We start from the raw sequence: 19,243 nt of genomic DNA, 5'->3' as shown, positions 1-19,243 counted from the left end.
TCCACAACTAGACTGAAGAACAAAAGGACAGCAACTTGTCTGTTCCCCTTTCCCCAATTCCCCAGCACTGTTCCCATCCCCCAATTCCCCAATTTAAAAAAAAAATCTTAAAAAAAAAAAAAAGAAAGCAACTACAGCCAGCCCTCCATATCCACGGGTTCTGTATCCACGGATACAACCAACCTCAGATGGAAAATATTTGGGGGAAAAAGTTACACTGTTGTTGACGTGTACTGTGTTGTTAAGTCTATGAGGTTGGTTGTGTCTGTTCTGAACATGTACAGACTTTTTTTCTTGTCATTATTCCCTAAACAATACAGTATAACAACTATTTACTTAGCAGGTACATTGCATTAGGTATTGTAAGTAATCTAGAAATGATTTAAAGTAACTGGGAGTATGTGTAGGTTATATGCAAATACTACACTGTTTTGTAGAAGGGATTTGAGTACCCACAGACTGATATCCTGGGTGGTGGGGCAGTCCTGGAACCAATCCCTCGGATGATGGTAATTGCTAAAATTGATTTTATTCTGCCATTTTGTTGTTGTTGTTGTTATTGTTTGGATATTTGGGAGTTCTTGTTCACCTTACTCCCAGTGTGATTGTTTGGAAAACCAAGTCATTTTCAGGAAACTTTTAACTGGTCATTGGCTTTATTGATGAAATGAGGTAAATATTTATTTGTAATTACTGCTGTGCACATTTAGGCCCTTGCCACAAACAAGTGAATAGTATCCATTACAAAAGAGTTTCTGTTGCAGCTCCTGCCTGTGATTTACACACGGGCTGCATGTACACTTTGCCCCATGTGAACTGGTCTGTCTGATAACATCTCTGACTTTAGACCTTAAAGAAACCATGGTTTTCCTTTAAAGAAAAAACAAAGCTGCCTGTCTCTTATTTGCAAACTTACTGGACAGCTGACCAAAGGGAATTATCGTTAAATTGCCACTTAATGGTCTACATATTGTAGAAAAAGCTGCATCTTCATTATATTACTTCCTTGTACTGTCGCTGTGCTTTTATGAGAAGTGCCACCAACTCAATTTTAGCTTTTTGGCATTGACTAGGACTTGAAAGTTTGCTTGTTATACTGTGCACATGTCCCTAAAATGTCTTTGCATTCCACATCTTTCTTATAACAAAATCTTTTCTTAGTCCCAAATTGGTACAAGTAGACTAAAGAAGTGCAACGGAACAAGGGAAATGCGGGCGGGAATCATACTCCTTCTTGCCAACTAGATTTTGCCTGAAGAGATTTCCTTAACTACCTTTTTCTGTATGTCTATATTAATATCAACTTTTTCTATGTCTTTAAAAGGATTTCGTTCATGCTGCATTAGGGCTTTACCCACCTTATTTTTATTTTATCTTTTACATATTGATAGTTGTTTCCACAAACCTTTGCCCAGGAAAAATATCCAGAAAGTAAAATTAGGCATCTCTGTCTTCCAAAGAAATCGGCACCATGTAGCAAAATTGACAGGCAGCCCCGACTCATGATTTAATTGATGAATAGCCTATGATCCTAGGGGGAACCATTTTAAGTCAGACCTTTATAAATGTTACACATGTTAGGTTCCATTTCCCAAAACTAATTTCATATTATAGAAACCCAGAAATAGATTATAGTAAATTAAAAAATTGTGTTTTATAACCGTGTATCACAAACAGCAACACGGTAAAAATTGGGTTACATATATGTTTTTGGGTGTGTTTGAGGTTTTTGAAACTATAAGTCCAGTAACATTTAGACTGAAGACATCTTGTTTTAGTAACTCTTCCTGTAGTGAGCATTCTTCATTACTATATGGACCTTAAACTGCTTTTAAAATTAATTTCGGCCACAAGAAATAAACTGCAAATTTAATACAGGATTGCCTCCCAAAGTTTTGGAATCAGAATTGCTGGGCAATTACAATTGGCAACTTCTTCAAGTGACCCCTTCCTCTCATTGTAGCAGCAGACTGAGTCACCCTCATTGCCAGTGACCTTGACTGAATCATGAGCATTGGCAGTGGTTTCGACAAAGTGTAGGCATTGGTCCCAGTCGTTAAGCAACCGTAAATATAACTCTTGGCCATTACATGGAATATGGTTATAATGCGGGGGGTTTCAAATCAAGCTGTCTTCAATTAGGGGTTACCTATATTTCAGCATTAGACTTGGAATATTTTTGAACATCATGTTTCCTAAGGGCGTTAGCACTTTTAGTAGTATAACAATAGCATTTAGGTTCTTTAAAAATCTCAGGTTCATAGTTAGCTCAGAGCATTTCATTGTAATTCACACAAATGTTCTAAAATTCAAATTTCTACATCCTGGAAGTGCTTATCTTTAAATAGACATGAAAGTTCAAATCGGAAAACATTACAGTTGTTTGACTCAGTGCCTGATAGAGTTAAAATACCTTCCAAGTACATCTGTATCCAATAGGAAACTTTCATTCATTGTTACTATTGCCTTCACAAGAAGAGCAATGATTTCTTGAGCTGCTACTTGCACGTTAGGCATTTGGGGAAAGTGTTTCACATATTCATTATTGCCTTTCCACTCTACTGTAAGTTTTGTTGATAAAGAAATCAAGGTTTAGAATCTTGCCCAAGGTCACGTAAGCAGTAAATTGTAGAACAGGATTCAAAGGCCAGTGCGGTTGACCACAGAGCCTGCGCCACAGAATTCCTCTTCTACACTCGGGCCAATTTTCCATAAAGCCAGGGAGTCTTTAATATAGAGAGTAATTGCCCTGATTTGAATCCATGAAGAGTTTTTGGTATCGAGATGGAGGTTCCGCATCCCTCCATGATATTTGCAATATTATTTCCAAGTAGAAAGAACAAGTTTTTGTTCCCTTTTTTCAATGTTAAATTCCTTATATATCTTGAAAAAAAGTGTTTTTGAGAAATGTCTGCCTTACAAATTTAGACAGGATTTTATAACTCCAGGGTGAAACACGGGACAAGAACTGCCTCTTATTTTATATCTTCAGTATCTGTTCTCAGTGCTTAAGACAATGCTGCACGTCCTGAGTTACCGCTAGTGGTGGAGACCGGTGGAAAAGAGCTTTTGAGTGAATGCACACTGCATTGTGTCTGCGACTCCACCTTTCCAGACTGACACATTAGACCACACTTTGCCTTTAAGAATTCATTGAAATTTTAGCTGATGTTTTTTTACCCACCTCTTCCTCCCGTGCTCTGCCCAGCGCAAGCGAGTGCTTGTGTTCCCCTTTTTACAGGGACTCACCCCTCTTGGGACATCGTTTCACTTGATGGCGTTGCAGAATCATCACCCTCATTCTCTGATGGCCTTAAGAAGACTTAATGGCTTATTAAATTATCTGGCTTTTCCTCCTTGTTAGGGCAGGAGAGGCATCCTTTGTAGCTTTCCACATCCTAAGCCGAAGCCAATGCCTCTCTGCATGGCCCCAGAGAGCCATTTTATTTTACATTTGCTGGAACTGAAGGCCCTGAGAGGGATTTGTCCAGTCCATGGCAAAAGTGGGACTAGAACCCATCTAGGGCTTCTCTCTACTGCCTTTCAGCTACTTCTCTTTTTCCTTTTTTGTTTTTAAAAACTTCATCTTCATACAAGCTTTCTTGTATGCGATTCTTTACTGCCCTTATTAGCGCCACTGACACTTCTTCCCAAGAAAAGAATGAAAAAAGGGCACCAAGCATCATAAGTCTCTGAAGTTCATGTGAAATCTATGACATACAAGTTTAGAGATTACTTCCTTTCTGTACATTAACAATATGAAAGATAATTAACAAATGTTGAACATAAAGAATTATAGAAGAACCAATAGGTTCCTTGATTTACAGAATGATTATTTTCAAACTTCACCTTACACATTTTTACTCTCAAAGGTTGTTTGTTTTTTCCCCTTTATAAGGAACTAACAGGGACTCTATTTAAGGTGCTGGGGTAATCTAGAGTAAATTCTGATTTTCACTAAAGTTTGAAGTCATCCTAAACATTTTTCTACACTAATCACATTTTTGGTTATGCTAATTTATTTTCTCAATTCAGTATTTTCTATATTCTTTATGGAAGGTGAGACTTAGGGGTAGGGAGAGATTTTTTAAATCTCATAAGCACTTGTTTTTGCAAATAAAAAACTGCAACATGGGTTAAATGACTTACCAAAGGTCACACAGCTATCTATTGGAAGAGCTGGGACTAGAACTGGGACGCTTGTATTTCAAATTGGGGTGAGGGGAGGCAATCAATAGCCTGTCAAAGCTATTTTTTTTTAAAAAGATACATCTTCCTAGAGAATTGTTTTATTCAGATCATACTTTTTATACAAAGTGGAAGGGTATTTCCTTTTGTAACAAAACACCAATGTATTTTGAAGAAGAACGGAAATGAACACTAATTCTTAAGGCAAAACACTCAATTTTTAAAAACAAAACAAAAAACTGCAAGCTTACGTGTATGGTTATTCTCTTCTGCCAGTAGGAGAGCCTGGGGCAGTGGGAGAAGCACTCTCCTGCACCCCACTTTTGGTACCCCAATTTCTGCCCAAAGTGAGTAGCCTGCTAAGGTAATACGATTGTTGGGGGCTGCAACTTAGTTGGATTTCGATGAGAACATTCCTTTTTTGTGAGTTCCCTGGCTATTTTCCAGGTATGGAAAAACATGTAAAGTTATCCAATGACCCCTAGCAGCCACCATTATCTCGCCTTCCTGCAACCAGTAAGCATGTTTTAAATAACAGACTTCCCAGGGTTCTACTTTAGGCTCGTGGGCCACATTCAAACCCTGTCCAAGGAACGAAGAAAAAGACCACTTCATTTTACATTCCCACACAAGACCGGTGGTGCCACAGCCCTGCCTCCTGCTCTCGCCCCCACTGCCTCCCCCGGCATTATTAAGGTTACACATTGTCTCATCTGGTCACAGGATTTATTCTTCAGCTGTGATTTTGCATGTAATATAAAGCTAGTTCTTGCTATCAGAAGCTCGATATTTTGGGACAAATCCAGTTCTAGCTAGAAATAACGTGGTCACAAAGCTTTTCAGTATGTGTGCCAGTGAATTAACAACATGAAGATAACAAGGGTCTATCACCAAGTGATTGGCTTTGAAGGCCATTTGCGCATTAACTTGAAAAAGAGGCTCGCCTGTTTATTTCCTCCCCCTTCTTCCCCACTTTGGCAGAGTCCCATTAATTTTGTTGAAGGTTTTATTTTCTGCTGAAAATGCAGGAAATTTAGACAACTCTCTTGGAATCCCCCCAAAACTAATACAAACAAGATACATATGCTTCTCTTAAGGAAACTAAAAATAAATGATTTGAAACTATTTAACTGTATAAATTCCCTCTTAAAAGGGAAAAGGAAGTTTATATAATGAGGCAACCATGAATGCTGTTGACAGGGTAAGATACTCCCACAACTGCCAACTTGTCCCTTTGACGTGAAATCACTGCTTAGCGTTGAATTTGCTAGTGTTCATTACCAACATGTACGAAAACCATCAGAAACATCTGAAAACAGGACCATTTTCTCAGGGTCCTTGTTTTTACATTTGAGATTTTTTGCAATAAAGTAAGTATGCTTTTTTTTTTTTTTTTTTTTGGAGAGACTAAAGTCTGTTTGATCTGGGATCCATTCCTGGAATGGAAGCTGTATGTACTAAAAATAAAATACCATGAATGAAAAGGCACAATATTCTCCACGTATTTTGCTGCTCTACCAGTGAACCATCAGATTTTATTTCTGACAAAGCTAATTTTGACACAGTACAGAGGAAACATGGTTAGTTTTTAAAAGCATGTCTTTTTATAAAACCTTATATTACTCCATAAATGTAAGTCAATTTTTCTATGCCCTGTTTTCTAAAAGACCAGTTTTGTAAATTAACATAAGGAGAATTTGGGGCTTATATTTAAGAAAAGAAATGTGATTTCTAAGTTCTTTGTAGTTATAGTAATTGCATTAATTTACCAACTTTGGAAAGGCATTTATCTTTTTGTTCTTTTTTGTAATGTCTAAAATTAAAATGATTTTCTCCCTTTAAAATAATGTATTCATTTTTGTTTTAAGAAACACTCACATGATACTTGCCATGTGTTTGTTACACGTTGTTTTAAGGAACTTATAAATACTACCTCATTTGATCTTCATGAAAAGACATCAAATAGCAACCTTCTTTAAACACCATTTGAAATTCTGACACTCAAAAGTGATTAGATAACCATTTAGATCCGTTTAAATACTAAAATTTGGATGACTTTGTAATTTTAAAGAAACACTAATCAAATTCATGCTAATTTTTCATCTTTTTTACAAGTGGTGATTATTTCCCAATAGTGCTTTTTAAAATTGAAACATAAAAGATTTCATTTGTTTATTGCCATGCATAGTAGGTAGGTACTTGCACCAGAATCTAGTCATGGTAACAACTGGAAGATTCAGGTCATTTGTAAATTATAATTATTGGGATACTTTGCCTTGGAAGTTAGAATTAGCCAAAAATTTGATACTTTATATCTAGTAAATCAGAATCTCCTGGTATATAATTTACCCCTCTGGCCCATGATTATTTCATGACCTGTGTGGTGCCTTGAATCTGCAGTTTATCTTGCAACACAAATGGAAGGGTCCATAAGAGCATGGTTTCTAGGAAGCAACTTAAGCAGCAGGAATGCTAGCTGTTCTTTAAGGGGATGATTAAAGTGGTGGTTAGCAGAGAACTGCTGCCACTTGAAAATGGAAATGAATTAGTTGCTAGGATTATAAGTATACATTTATGTACGTATGTACTTATTATGTATCTTAATGGCGGTAACTAAATATGCAGAATTATATCTATGATCCAAACAGTCCAAATGGTGGGTATCTAACATAATCTGAATAGAATAAGTCCTTAAACCAGATGATACTGAGGGACAATTGAAGCTCCTGGTGGGTTGAGGAGAAAATGATAGCTGTGACAATGGCATAGAACAAAGACCAACGAGAAAGTGAACTAAATTGATGGGCTTCAGCTAAGCTATCACAGCTTTCTGTAACTACAAAGGAATGAATCAAGAGCCTCTCAAAAAGTTTCTGTGTTCAAGGATAAGTTGGCTGACAACTTGAAATGAATATGATAGAAGGGATTCTTGCATTAAAGGGGAGTGTCAGGAGCGTCGTGGATAACTTCTGAGTGTGTTTTATGACTTTATAATTTTTTGATCAAATTCTACGCTTTCTCACTGGATAATAACTGAATTGCTTAGTATTAAGCTAAAGAATTAAATTGAATAAAATACTCTGTGTAGAAATTATTGGTATAGTTTTGGGGACATAAAAAATAATAATGTAGTAGATACCTGAATTTAAGGAAACCTCATTTTATTTCTCAAGAAATAGTCCCTTTGGAAGTACTTGTGGGGGGGCCAGCTGAGTGGCTCAGCTGGTTAAGAGTCTGAGCTCTGAGCAACAGGATCGCCGGTTCGATTCCCACATGGGCCAGTGAGCTGTGCCCGAGCTGAACTGCCGCTGAGCTGCCAACAGGTGGCAGGATGGCTCAGCTGGTGAGAGCACGTGCTCCTAACAACAAGGTTGCCTGTTCGAGATGGTGGGCTACGCCCGCCCACAACTAAAGACTGAACTCGGCACCTTGAGCTGAGCTGCCACCCAGATGGCTCAGGGGATAGAGCGTGTGCTCTTAACAACAAGGCTGCTGGTGGGCTACGTCCACCCACAACTAATTGAACACAGCACCTTGAGTTGAACGGCACAACTGGACTTGGAGCTGAGCTTGCTGCGCTCTCCACAACTAAGATTGAAGGACAACTTAGCTGTTCCCCTCCCCCAGTTCCCCAACACTGTTCTCCTCCCCCAATTCCTCAATAAAATCTTTTAAAACAAAAAACAAAAAAAACACATTGTTAAAAAAAAGAAAGTACTTGTGGGAATAACTGTGACTGACATCCGGCAGGCGAAAGCTGGTAGGCTGCGCTGCTCCCTGTTGTATACAACCCACACCCAGTAGGACTAGCAGTTGTTAAATATTTTGACCTACTAATTGTTATATATTTTGAATTTCACCCCTGGATGTAACCAAGAAGGAAATTGGCTTTACTTATAAACTGGGTAGTTGAGCTAGGGTTGGGAGGTCTTTATGTTGAATTTTTAATAACCTAAATTTTTTACAATGTTACATGTTAAATAGACATTGACAGAAAATTGTAATCTACTACTGTTTAATTTAAACTTATTTTTAATTTCTAAATTATGTTTAATTTCTCATTTTTGTTTTCTTAATAGTTTTACAGCATTAAAATACAAGTTTTCTAGTATGACAGTCCAACAAAATATGATGTCGTATAAAATATCTTTGCCGTAACTTTTAATGTTATATTTTCAGTTGATTTGAGTAATGTGAGAAACTTGATGTTCCTGTCATTTAATTTAAAATAATTTGCATTAAAAATAATTTGTAAAAGATAGCATTAGAACTAGAACTTAACTTGTCACAGAAGCAATATAAGAGAAATAAAATACCCAATAACTCCTTTAAATACAAGAGGGTTCATATAACTCTTAAAGAGCCTTCAGTCAAATTGATTGATGCAAAGTGAAAACTAATGTGGGATGTGCTTATTGATGTAAAGTTTCCAGTTTATGCTTTACCTGACTTGGGAATAAAATAAATGGTCAATCATTTAGTTTGGGTCGAAATGAGCAGATGCCTATTTGGGGATTGGATATATTACCCTCTTTGTTTCAGTAGATTTGCTCATTAAAACATTGAGAATAAATTATCAATGTGTTTGAAAGCAGAAATTATAAGCTATCAACAGATAATTCATTTTTGAAATGTAAGTTTTATATATAAGTGAGTATATGAAATATTTATGAACATAAAATTCTGCAGAAAGCTAACTTTTTGACTTGTAGTCATACTATCTCACTGGGTTGCCTTAAATGACTTTAAGAGAGAATTCTGAAACTTGCAGCCTCCACCTCTTCCTCTACTAATTCAAGTACCAAAACAAGATTGAAAATATAATTGAGAGAACTCTGGTCAAGATTATATCATCAGTTCCCAATTTGAAGGCTAATCTCGTCTCTTTACTCTAAAAACATAAAAATAATAGATGAACTATAATAAGAGAACATTTAAAACACATAGCCACGCCCCAAAATGAGATAGATCCTTCTCAGAGCAGAAAAAGAAATGGAAGCAGAGGGCAGGATCTGAAGCAGTGAGCCTGCAGAGCATCAGGCCAGAAGGAGGCAGGAGTGTCTACGGTAAGGTACAGCACTAAAGGTGCCCAGGTGAGAGGCAACACACTAGTGCCGGGTTCCCTGCTAGAAAGTGGGAGCTGGAATAGATCTTTTATTGAAAAGAACCTGACTTAAAGGTGTTAATATTGGCTGTTAAATTCTATGTCTGAGGAGGTGGGAATTCACAGAACCAACCTCACAATGGGATTTTGAGGCAAACTGATAACTGTCTTGGTGACAGACCCTGCCCTTACTATCTGCAGTGTCATTGCAGGGCAGGTGCCCTCAGATACCAGTTTTAATACCTCGTTTCAGGGCCGGCCGAGTGGCGCGATGGTTAAGAACTCGCTTGGGATGCCAGAGGGCCCCGGTTCGGATCCCACATATGAGGGCCAGTGACACTGCCCTCTACAGCTAAGATGCTGAACAACAGCTCAACCTGGAGCTGGGTTGCCATGACTCGCCGGCGACGGCGTGGGCTGCAGCCCCTGTGGCAGTGGGTTGCCATGGGCTACTGTGTGTAGCCAGCAGCCAGCGTGAGCGGCCAGCAGCCGCAGTGAGCGGCCGTCCGGAAGCCGGCGACTGATCTGCCTCACCAGAGAAGAGCGCAATGATGGTGCCAACTTGGGCCAGTGAAGCAAGTGAAGCAACATCCTCCGCAACTAGATTGAAGAACAAGATGACAGCAACTTGTCTGTTCCCCTTCCCCCAGTTCCCCAGCACTGTTCCCATTCCCCCAATTCCCCCAATAAAAATCTTTAAAAAAAAAAAAAATACCTCGTTTCAGACTGGGAAATTGCAGACTCTAGGAAGCCACTGCGTGACCTGTAGATTTGGGGGGATTAAGCCACATTAAATGAGCCTGCATCACCAAAATTCCAAAATACATGTTAAAATATAACTTAATACTAAGAAAGACAGCCAAAATAATTATGATCATAATTAAGTAAATTTATCCAAACAGAATTGAAAATTAATAGAATAATTTTGAAAATACTCTTAAGTATTTTTAGTATCCTCAAAGATAAATGAAGGAATAATTACAAAGAAGAATAAATAATTATGAAATAAAAACAGGGAGAAATGAAACAAGAATTTGACTGTGACAGAGAGCTAGTTAATTAGAAAACCTTAAATGAAAAATAGTCATTAAAATTGAAAACTCAATAAAACAAAATAAATTCTGGGCACTATAAAAGAGGATTACACTGAGAACCTCATCAGACAATGTTATAATTTTTGCTTCAACTGGCAAACATAATTTAGAAAACTCAAGAGGAAAAGGAAAGTAGGTTGTATTTACATATATTTTTGCTCTTTCTTCCAAGAGATTTGTTAATGGCTTACTTCGCGTTTTGCTGCTTGATAACTATTTCATGTTCACATCCCACAGACTGTTGACTCTGTGGGAAACAGAAAGAAAACAATAGGCTCTTTATCTGCAAATGTAAAGATCAAAATGACAGTGCAGAAAAATGGGGCCATATTCTGAATTAGGCACTTTTCTTGGAATTGGTAAGACCCTATCACCACTTTATATTATGAAAGTCTATTGATTTAGGGTGACACAGTGATGAGAATACAAGTAAGTATACATTAAATGAGGAGCCAGACAATCTCCACATTTCCTTCTGGATTGACGCGTCTGTAATTTATTATGTGAAATTCCTGAAGTTCAAAATTTTTTCACTCAAATCCTTTAGTAACTGATAAAACTAATTCTAAGGATTCTTGACAAAAATAATATTGAAGAATTCTTTTGCATGATCTTTCCAGTGTTGTTACAATTTTAAAGCAGTTGCTCTAGTTCTGATTAACTCTGTGTCAAAAAAACTCTGAGAAAAACACTGACTCTGCGGGGATTTTCTTTCTCCATCAGGCCCAAGACCTAAATGTCATTGAAGAAGTGATTCGGATGATGTTAGAGATCATCAATTCCTGCCTGACGAATTCTCTTCACCACAATCCAAACTTGGTATATGCACTGCTTTACAAACGAGAGCTCTTTGAACAATTTCAAACTCATCCTTCATTTCAGGATATAATGCAAAATATTGATCTGGTAAGTGTAAATGGTGATATCTGTTATGGTTCTTTTTTAAATATTAAAGCAGAGAAAGTTTAACTGATGTTGAATAATACTGTATGTCAACTATAATTATATATACATATAACCTCGGGACATGGAGTAGAGTGCGGGAACGGATTCAATGGAATTATAATAGATAAGCATGATATCGGGGGTGGGAGGGCAATAGATGGGGGGAGGGGGGTTGTTACTTTGTGAGGGTGAAAAGGGTAACTATTGCATTGTTCTGTACACCTGAAACTAACAATAAAAAAAAATTTTTTTTAAATGGATTTAACCTTGATAGAAAAATGAATACACCTAAAAAAAAAGCAGAGAAAGTTTAACAAACTTTGATAAAAACTATAATATAGTCTCTTCAACATCTGCTATTATTCTGTTGTAACAGTTGTCTCATTCCTTATGTGTGTGTATGTCTTATATACATAAACATACTCGTATGTATACACACACATATATATTTAATAGAATTGAGATCGTACTTTATACAGTTATATATTCTGTTAAAAACTTAATATTTTGGGGCTGGCCGAGTGGCTTAGTTTGTTAAGAGCTCGCTAAAGAGTGTGAGCTCTAAGCAACAGCGGTTCGATTCCCTGCCCGAGCTGAGCTGCCACTGAGCTGCCAACAGGTGGCAGGATGGCTCAGCTAAAAAAAAAAAAAAATCGGGGCCAAAGGAGTGGCACATTGGTTAAGAGCTGGCTTGGGACGCTCTGAATAGCAGGGCCCCCGTTCAGATCCCACATTAGGGTCAGTGACCCTGCACCCTCTACAGCTAAGATGGTGAACAACAGTTCGACCTGGAGCTGGGCTGCTGGGAGTCGCCAGCGACAGCGTAGGCTGCAGTGGGGCAGCAGTGGGCGGCCGTAAGCTACCACGAGTGGCTGGCAGCCAGCGTGAACGGCCGGCAGCCGGTGTGAGTTGCCAAGAGCCTCCGTGAGCAGCCGTCCAGTGGCCGGCGACCGTGATCTGCCTCACACAATGATAATACCAACATGGGCCAGTGAAGCAACGTCCTCCACAGCTAGACTGAAGAACAAAAGGACAGCAAGTTGTCTGTTCCCCTTCCCCGATTCCCCAATAAAAAATGTTTTAAAAAAATAACAAAACAAAAAACTTAACATTTTGATCATTAGCATTTTTCTTTAATATCATTTATTCTTTGAAAAATCTCACATTTTAATATCTGTATTATGGATGTCCTAAAATGCATTTAACCATTATATCAGATAAGGAAACCAAGATGCTGAGAGAGGGTTCCCCAGGTGATTTTAATACAAATCCAAGCCTAAGAATCATTGTCATAGATAATGATTGCGTATTTGCATAGGGCTTTATCATTGTGGGTTATCTGCATATACTCGCTCTCATTTGACCCTTGAACCATTCCTTTGAGGGAGGCAAAGCAAGGCTTGAGAGGAAAAACCGGTCAGCTCAAGGTCACTTAGCTAGTAAGTCACTCAGTCAAGCCTTGAATCCAGGTCTTCTCATTATAAACTCCGTGCTTTCAATACTCACTTAAATGAACCTAAGTAAGATTTCAAATGAGCAGGTTTTCCAACAACTTTTTGTTGAATACTGCCATCCAAAACAGTGCTGGGTACACTGGAAATTCATTCAAAAACATTTTAAACTTTTTTTACATATTTTGGAAAAAATGCCATGATAAAGATATAAATAACATCTCTACTTTTTGCCTCTTTCAGCACTTTACCTTCCCTCCCCTAAATGCCACTGAAATTTTGGCTTAAGCAAGCCTTCACTATTTCTTCTTTCATGAGGTTAACCTTGAAAAGTATTGGTAGAGGAGACTATGAATCTACTGTTATTTTTAGCTGACAGGAAGTTGAGAGTAGATTTTTTCATTAAGACACTTGGCAATGTTGAATATCTGAGACAGGAGTGACTAACCTTGGAGCACTTTTAACTTCTGCAGGAGCTAGACGTGTGTTTTTCAAGGGGCCAGATTTCTATTAGCCACTGGTACCCATCCCTCCCATCTAACTCACAAGATGATCTGGCTGAATTAAGCAGCAGGACAAAACACCACACCAAACGAGAGAGGACATGAAAGAAATTTCATGGCTGAACAAAAGTGGAGAACAGAGGCAATGAACACTAATAGTTGTGTAGTATGGTAAAGGCAAGAACTATTTTTATCTCTGGACAGTGTAAAATTCACGTTAGATCTTATATATTTCCAGACCTGACCATCTTTGCTGAACTCCAAACTAGTGCGTTCAGTTGCCAGTATAACAGTCCCACAAATGTTGAACAAGGTTAAATCAAAATTATTTCTTTTCTCCAAAAAAATGAAACACAAAATGAATCAACTTTTTCCTCTACACTCTTCCTTATCTCAATAAATGCCATCAACACCTACCTAGTTGCTTACGCCAAAATAAAAAAGAAGAAAGAGGAATAATGAGTGCTAGTTGAAATAAGGATGGGAAATTACAAATCTAAAGAGTACAGTTACAGAAGACCTTTCTGAGAATGTGCATTTGAGCTAAGACTTGAAGAAGGTAGAGAGTGAGCCAGCCAGATATCTAGGGTCAGTGTTCTAGGCAAAGAGAACATAGAGGCAGGATGGGGGCATGTCCGTATCTTCCTCTGGAGCAAAAGGTAGGAATTAGAAAAGATTTAAGTCCCTAAGCTCAGAGTTCTGTTCCTATAATACAACCTATTGCATGTGCAAAGGTCATCTTGCCCTCTTCAAATCAGCCTTGTGCAAATTGGGGCTTGGGGAAACAAGTGCAAAAATACTAATGCTCTGGTTTACTGCTATTGATGTGACTAACAAACCATCCTTCATCACTGACCCAGAAATCTCCATCTCCCAGGATCCATGAAACTGTGACTGACTAACTTGTTAACTTGGAAGTAGGGTAAAATTTCAGACTCTTCACAGTTCTTGACAGTGTGAAATGGTATGATATTTGAAGTTGGTCTGGTAAATTAGAGATGTATATTATAAACCCTAGGCCAATGACACAAAAAAACGAAAGAGGTATAACTAGATAAAATAGACCCATAAATTATACTCAATCCAAAGGCGGGCAGGATATGCAGAATAAATAATAATGAACAAATAGAAGACAATAAGCAATGTGGTAGATTTAAATCCAACCATGAAAAACTACAGAAAAACCATCACTGAGAAGTCTAGCTAAACAGAGTCCTACAACTAAGGACGTACAGAAGAAACCATCTTGAGCATGGTAGGAAGGGCAGAGATGCAGAAACAACTCTTCCCACACCCACATATGGCATTTCAAAATCGGGAGGGATAGCTCAGCTGTGAAAGCCCCCACCCCTGGAAGAGTGAGGGGTCCTAGCCCCACACCAGGCTCCCCATCCCAGGGTCCCAGTGCCAGGAAGAAAAGTCTGCACATCTCCTGGCTGTGAAAGCCAACAGAGATTGTAGCTGAGTGGGCCGGAGAGCTGCTGGAGTCCCAGGCTTTCTTCTTAAAGGGCCTACACACGGACTTACTCGCTGACCATCTCACTCGCTCTGAGATCCAGGGCTGGGGCAGCAGCTTGAAAGGCACCAGGGACATACAGGGAGGAACTAAGTTGTCTGGCTTCTGGCTTCAGAGTGAGTGCTGGAGGGGCAGTTTTCTCCCAGACGGAAGGAAGTGGTGACAGAATTCACTATTTCTTTGTTGAGCTCTCCCTTCTCCCAGCATGCAGACACAGGTGGACGCCATATCTGAGTCTCCATTAATCTGGCTTGGTGATTTCCTGGTGATCGTTCACCCCGCCCTGGTGATTCCCTTAGACCCTGCCCCACCCAACTTGTGGACCTACCCAAGCTGCTTCCATTGGTTTTTCCATACAAATGGCCTGTCTTGGCTTATGCTATGGACTTTCCTAAAATTTCTCAAAGGTTCGTAAGCAGCATCTGGCCTTGGTGTGCCCCATACCTCTTGCTAAGCAGCCTCAAACCTGTCACTAGTGGCAACCGTCCTTGACTCATGGCTTATCCTCTCCTATGCACCTCCAAACCCAGCGCAGGTGGCTGCGGATTGCTTTGTGGCTCATGCCACATGGCCCCAGGCAGGGTACAGGCTTCGGCTTAACTTGACCTCCAGCGGGGCCCCTTCCCGGGAGGCCGCAGGGCCAGCACCCAGCCAGAGCACCACCCAGCTGCCTTCCTGGGCGATACACTCAAAGGGCAGAGCCCTGCCAAAGCAAATCTTGCTCCTTAAGTTCAGCCCCTTGTACAACAGCAACTCCACTGTAGTCACTGCCAGTCCTCACAACCAAATAGGGATTGAGTGTCAGTCCCTCCCATTGATGTGCAAACAGCTCACCAAGGCTCAACTACAACAGGAGGGCACACAAAACCCACACAAGGAACACTTCCAGCTCAGGTGACCAGGGAGACGGCACCACTGGGCCCCACAGGACACCTACTACATAAGGCCACATTACTAAGACCAGGAGGCATAGCAGCCCTACCTAAATACCTAGAAACAAACAAAGGGAGGCAGCCAAAATAAGGACAAAGAAACAAGTCCCAAATAAAAGAATAGAACAAAGCTCCAGCAAAAGAACTAAACAATGGAGACAAGCAGTCTACCAGACACAGAATTCAAAACACTGGTTATAAGAATGCTCAATGATCTCAGTGAGAACTTCAAAAAAGAGACTGCACATAAAAATGGAGATAGAAAACATAAAAAAGAACCAGTCAGAAATTAAGAATACAAAAACTGAAATAAAGAATATATTGGAATCAGTAGTAGATTAGATGAAGCAAAGAATTGAATCAGCAGTTTAGAAGCTAAGGTAGCAGAAAACACCCAATCAGAACAACAATAAAAAGAATCCATGGCTGGCCAAGTGGTTCATTGGTTAAGAGTTGGCTTGGGATGCCAGCTCTGAGCAGCAGAACCCCAGTTTGGATCCCACATGAGGGCCAGTGACACTGCGCCCTCTACAGCTAAGACAGTGAACAACAGCTCGACCTGGAGCTGGGCTGCTGTGGGGCTGGCCTGCAGCTGGCGTGCACTTTCGTGAGCTGCCGTCGACCGTCCAATAGCCAGCAAGCGACTGCCTCAGCCGGGAAAGAGTGCAATGATAATACCATAATACCAACATGGGCCAATGAAGCAACGTCCTCCACAACTAGACTGAAGAACAAAAAGGACAGCAACTTGTCTATTCCCCTTCCCCGATTCCCCAATGCTGTTCTCCTCCCCCAATTCCCCAGTAAAATCTTAAAAAAAAAAATCCAAAATAATGAGAACAGTTTAAGGCACCTATGGGACAACATCAAGCATACCAAAATTTGCATCATTGGAGTACCAGAAGGAGAAGAGGAGAGCAAGGAATTGAAAACCTGCTTGAAGAAATAATGATGGAAAATGACCATAACCTGGTGAAGGAAAAAGACATACAAGCCCAGGAAGTACAGAGGATCCCAAACAAGGTGAACCCAAAGAGACCCACACCAAGACACATCATAATTAAAATTCCAAAGGTTAAAGACAGTATTAAAAGCAGTAAGAGAAAAGCTGTTAGTTACATACAAAATATTAGCAAATCAAATTTAGCAATATTCAAATGATCAGTTAGCACGTACTCCAGGAGTTCAGGCTGGCTCAACATTCAAAACCTAAATAATGTAACTCACCACATCGAAAGACTAAAGAAAAACCACATGATCATCTCAGTGCATACAGAAAAAGCATTTGTCAAAATTCATCTTTTTTTTCATGATAAAAATAAAAGTCTGTGCACACTATGAAAACTTCCCCAATCTGGTACTAAGTTTAATTTTTTTGAAAATAATAAAACTCATATAAAGTTTTGAAAGAAAAGAGGTATATATCAATTCATCAAGTAAGAGTTAAAAAAAAAGCTTTTGATTGACCCTCAGTAACGTATTAAACCAGTGGGGAGCCTATTGGCTCTAACCTGCAGGCTTTCCTGGAATCTGCTTTCAGTGGATTTCACTCACTAGTCCTGTCTGGCTTGGATGAGATGACCTTTGCCACCAAACTGAGTACTTACAAATTTTTCACCTATGAGAGACTTAAAATCAGGAAATACAGACACATAAGTACAAAGAAATGTTATCGATTAGATACTGGTAATAGTAGCATTGCATGGGTTTCATCCTTAACAGCCTACTTTCACATGTATTATAATTGTTTCCCATGTGGTAAGTAGGGTAATTTTTTCATTTGAAGATGCTGAGATACGCCTGATAGTAGTTGACATTTTGTGAGCACCTCCTATGTGCCAGGCATTGTTCTTTGCTCTTTGCACTTTGCAGTTATTCACTTATTTGATTCTAACACAACCCCTGAGACAGGCACGATAGTTTTCCTCACTTAAAATTCAGGAAACTGAGGCATAGAGAGATTAAATAACCTGTCTAAGTTAATAAGGAGAGCTGGAATTTAAACCCAAGCAGCTGGCACCTGGTAAGTGCTCTTAGACTACTGCCTGATGCCACATGTGGAAGAAGTTGAGTGTCTTATAGGTCACATTGCTAGTAAGTACCAGGGGCAGGACCCAAACTAGGCCTTCTGACTTTGAGCAGTTAGCTCATGGTCTTCAGTACCATCAAGTCCAGTCTATTTTATTATACATGTTTGATCTGTGTATTGTCTCCCAATTACATGGCGTCTTTCTTGAAGACAGAGAATATCTATTTCCTTTATAAATCCTCTGGATCTTTCTTCCACTGAATAAGTTGTTGGTACATGTATTAATTAAAACACAAAAACTTGACGAAAAACCAGAAATCAATATAAGGAAATATATATGTATTTTAACTTTTAAAACATGTTTATTGTCTTTTAAAAAACAAAACAAAACAGGTTAGCTGTCTATTTGAGAATGGCCATTTAGCAAGCAAAAATGTTTGCCTGTCTAACATATACCTTTTTTTTTTACCCTCATGTACCGCAGAAAAGCTTCTCATTTCTTTAAATCTGTGTTCTAGTGATCCCTTCACTGGTCTCATGATAGTTACATGTGATTTTGACAATACTCGAAGAGTACAGCTGATTAATCAGAACACGACATTGGACAATGACTGTTCAAAACTAGTAGCCTAATTGAAGTAATGTGCTATACTTAGATTTCATGAATTGCAGCCAAATACTGTAGGTGGCAGAAAGATGTAAAACAATCCACTGCGGGAAAGTACCTTCCATTGGAAGGTTGCCTGTGAGTTACACTAAAATATCATCCATCCCCATTTTAGTAAAGGTTTCACATGAATTTTTTTGTATTATTGGCTGTGTCTTATGCAGACATTTTCAGAGGCAAAAATGTTGATCTATTTTAACAGTTGCTTATGAAAGTTGATAGAAGCCACATATCTGTTAACAATCATCATCACTAAATTTACTATTGTGTTCAAAATTCTCTGGTAGGAAATACAAGTTTATATCTTTGAATGAAGATATTATTTACTAGTTTCACATTCTTTGCTAGTGTTGTCTCCTGACTGCAAAGGAAATTTTTGGCTAAACAACTTATTATCTTTCACCTCAAATATTTTCTATTAAGGAAACTAAGGCTTTTGTTACATAAGATTTCTGGAGACAGCCTGATAAAGAAAGAAGACACACCCCAGTTAAAGCCTGACTCCTGCCCTCTCCTGGCGAACCCTGGCCCAGCTTCTCCCTCTGAGCCTGTTGAACCATCTACAGGACAGATTTTATCAGCCTCACAGGATTATTGTGAGAATTAAATAAACAGTAGGTGTAGCTCACGAGGTCCATAATAAGCATGCAGTAGATGTTTCTTCCCTTTTTTTCTGATGCATAAATTGTATTGGGCCAGCCGAGTGGCGCTCTGGTTAAGAGCTGGCTTGGGACACCAGAGGACCCCAGTTCGGATCCCACATATGAGGGCCAGTGACACTGCCCTCCACAGCTAAGATGCTGAACAACAGCTC

General features: G+C 39.2%; 1 protein-coding gene across 4 annotated transcripts in view; it reads left to right on the top strand.

Annotated features, from left to right (window-relative positions):
• Positions 1-19,243, top strand: part of DYM (dymeclin) — a 296,439-nt gene that overhangs the window by 214,885 nt on the left and 62,311 nt on the right. For all 4 annotated transcript variants that reach the window (XM_019652741.1, XM_019652742.1, XM_019652744.1 and 1 more), the window contains exon 15: positions 11,110-11,292. In XM_019652741.1, coding sequence (XP_019508286.1) covers positions 11,110-11,292 — 183 coding nt within the window. The remainder of the gene's footprint in view (positions 1-11,109; positions 11,293-19,243) is intronic.

This window comes from Hipposideros armiger, unplaced genomic scaffold (genome assembly GCF_001890085.2).
Source record: "Hipposideros armiger isolate ML-2016 unplaced genomic scaffold, ASM189008v1 scaffold_186, whole genome shotgun sequence".
Classification (NCBI taxonomy): domain Eukaryota; kingdom Metazoa; phylum Chordata; class Mammalia; order Chiroptera; family Hipposideridae; genus Hipposideros; species Hipposideros armiger.
This window is presented reverse-complemented; position numbering and strand designations above follow the sequence as displayed.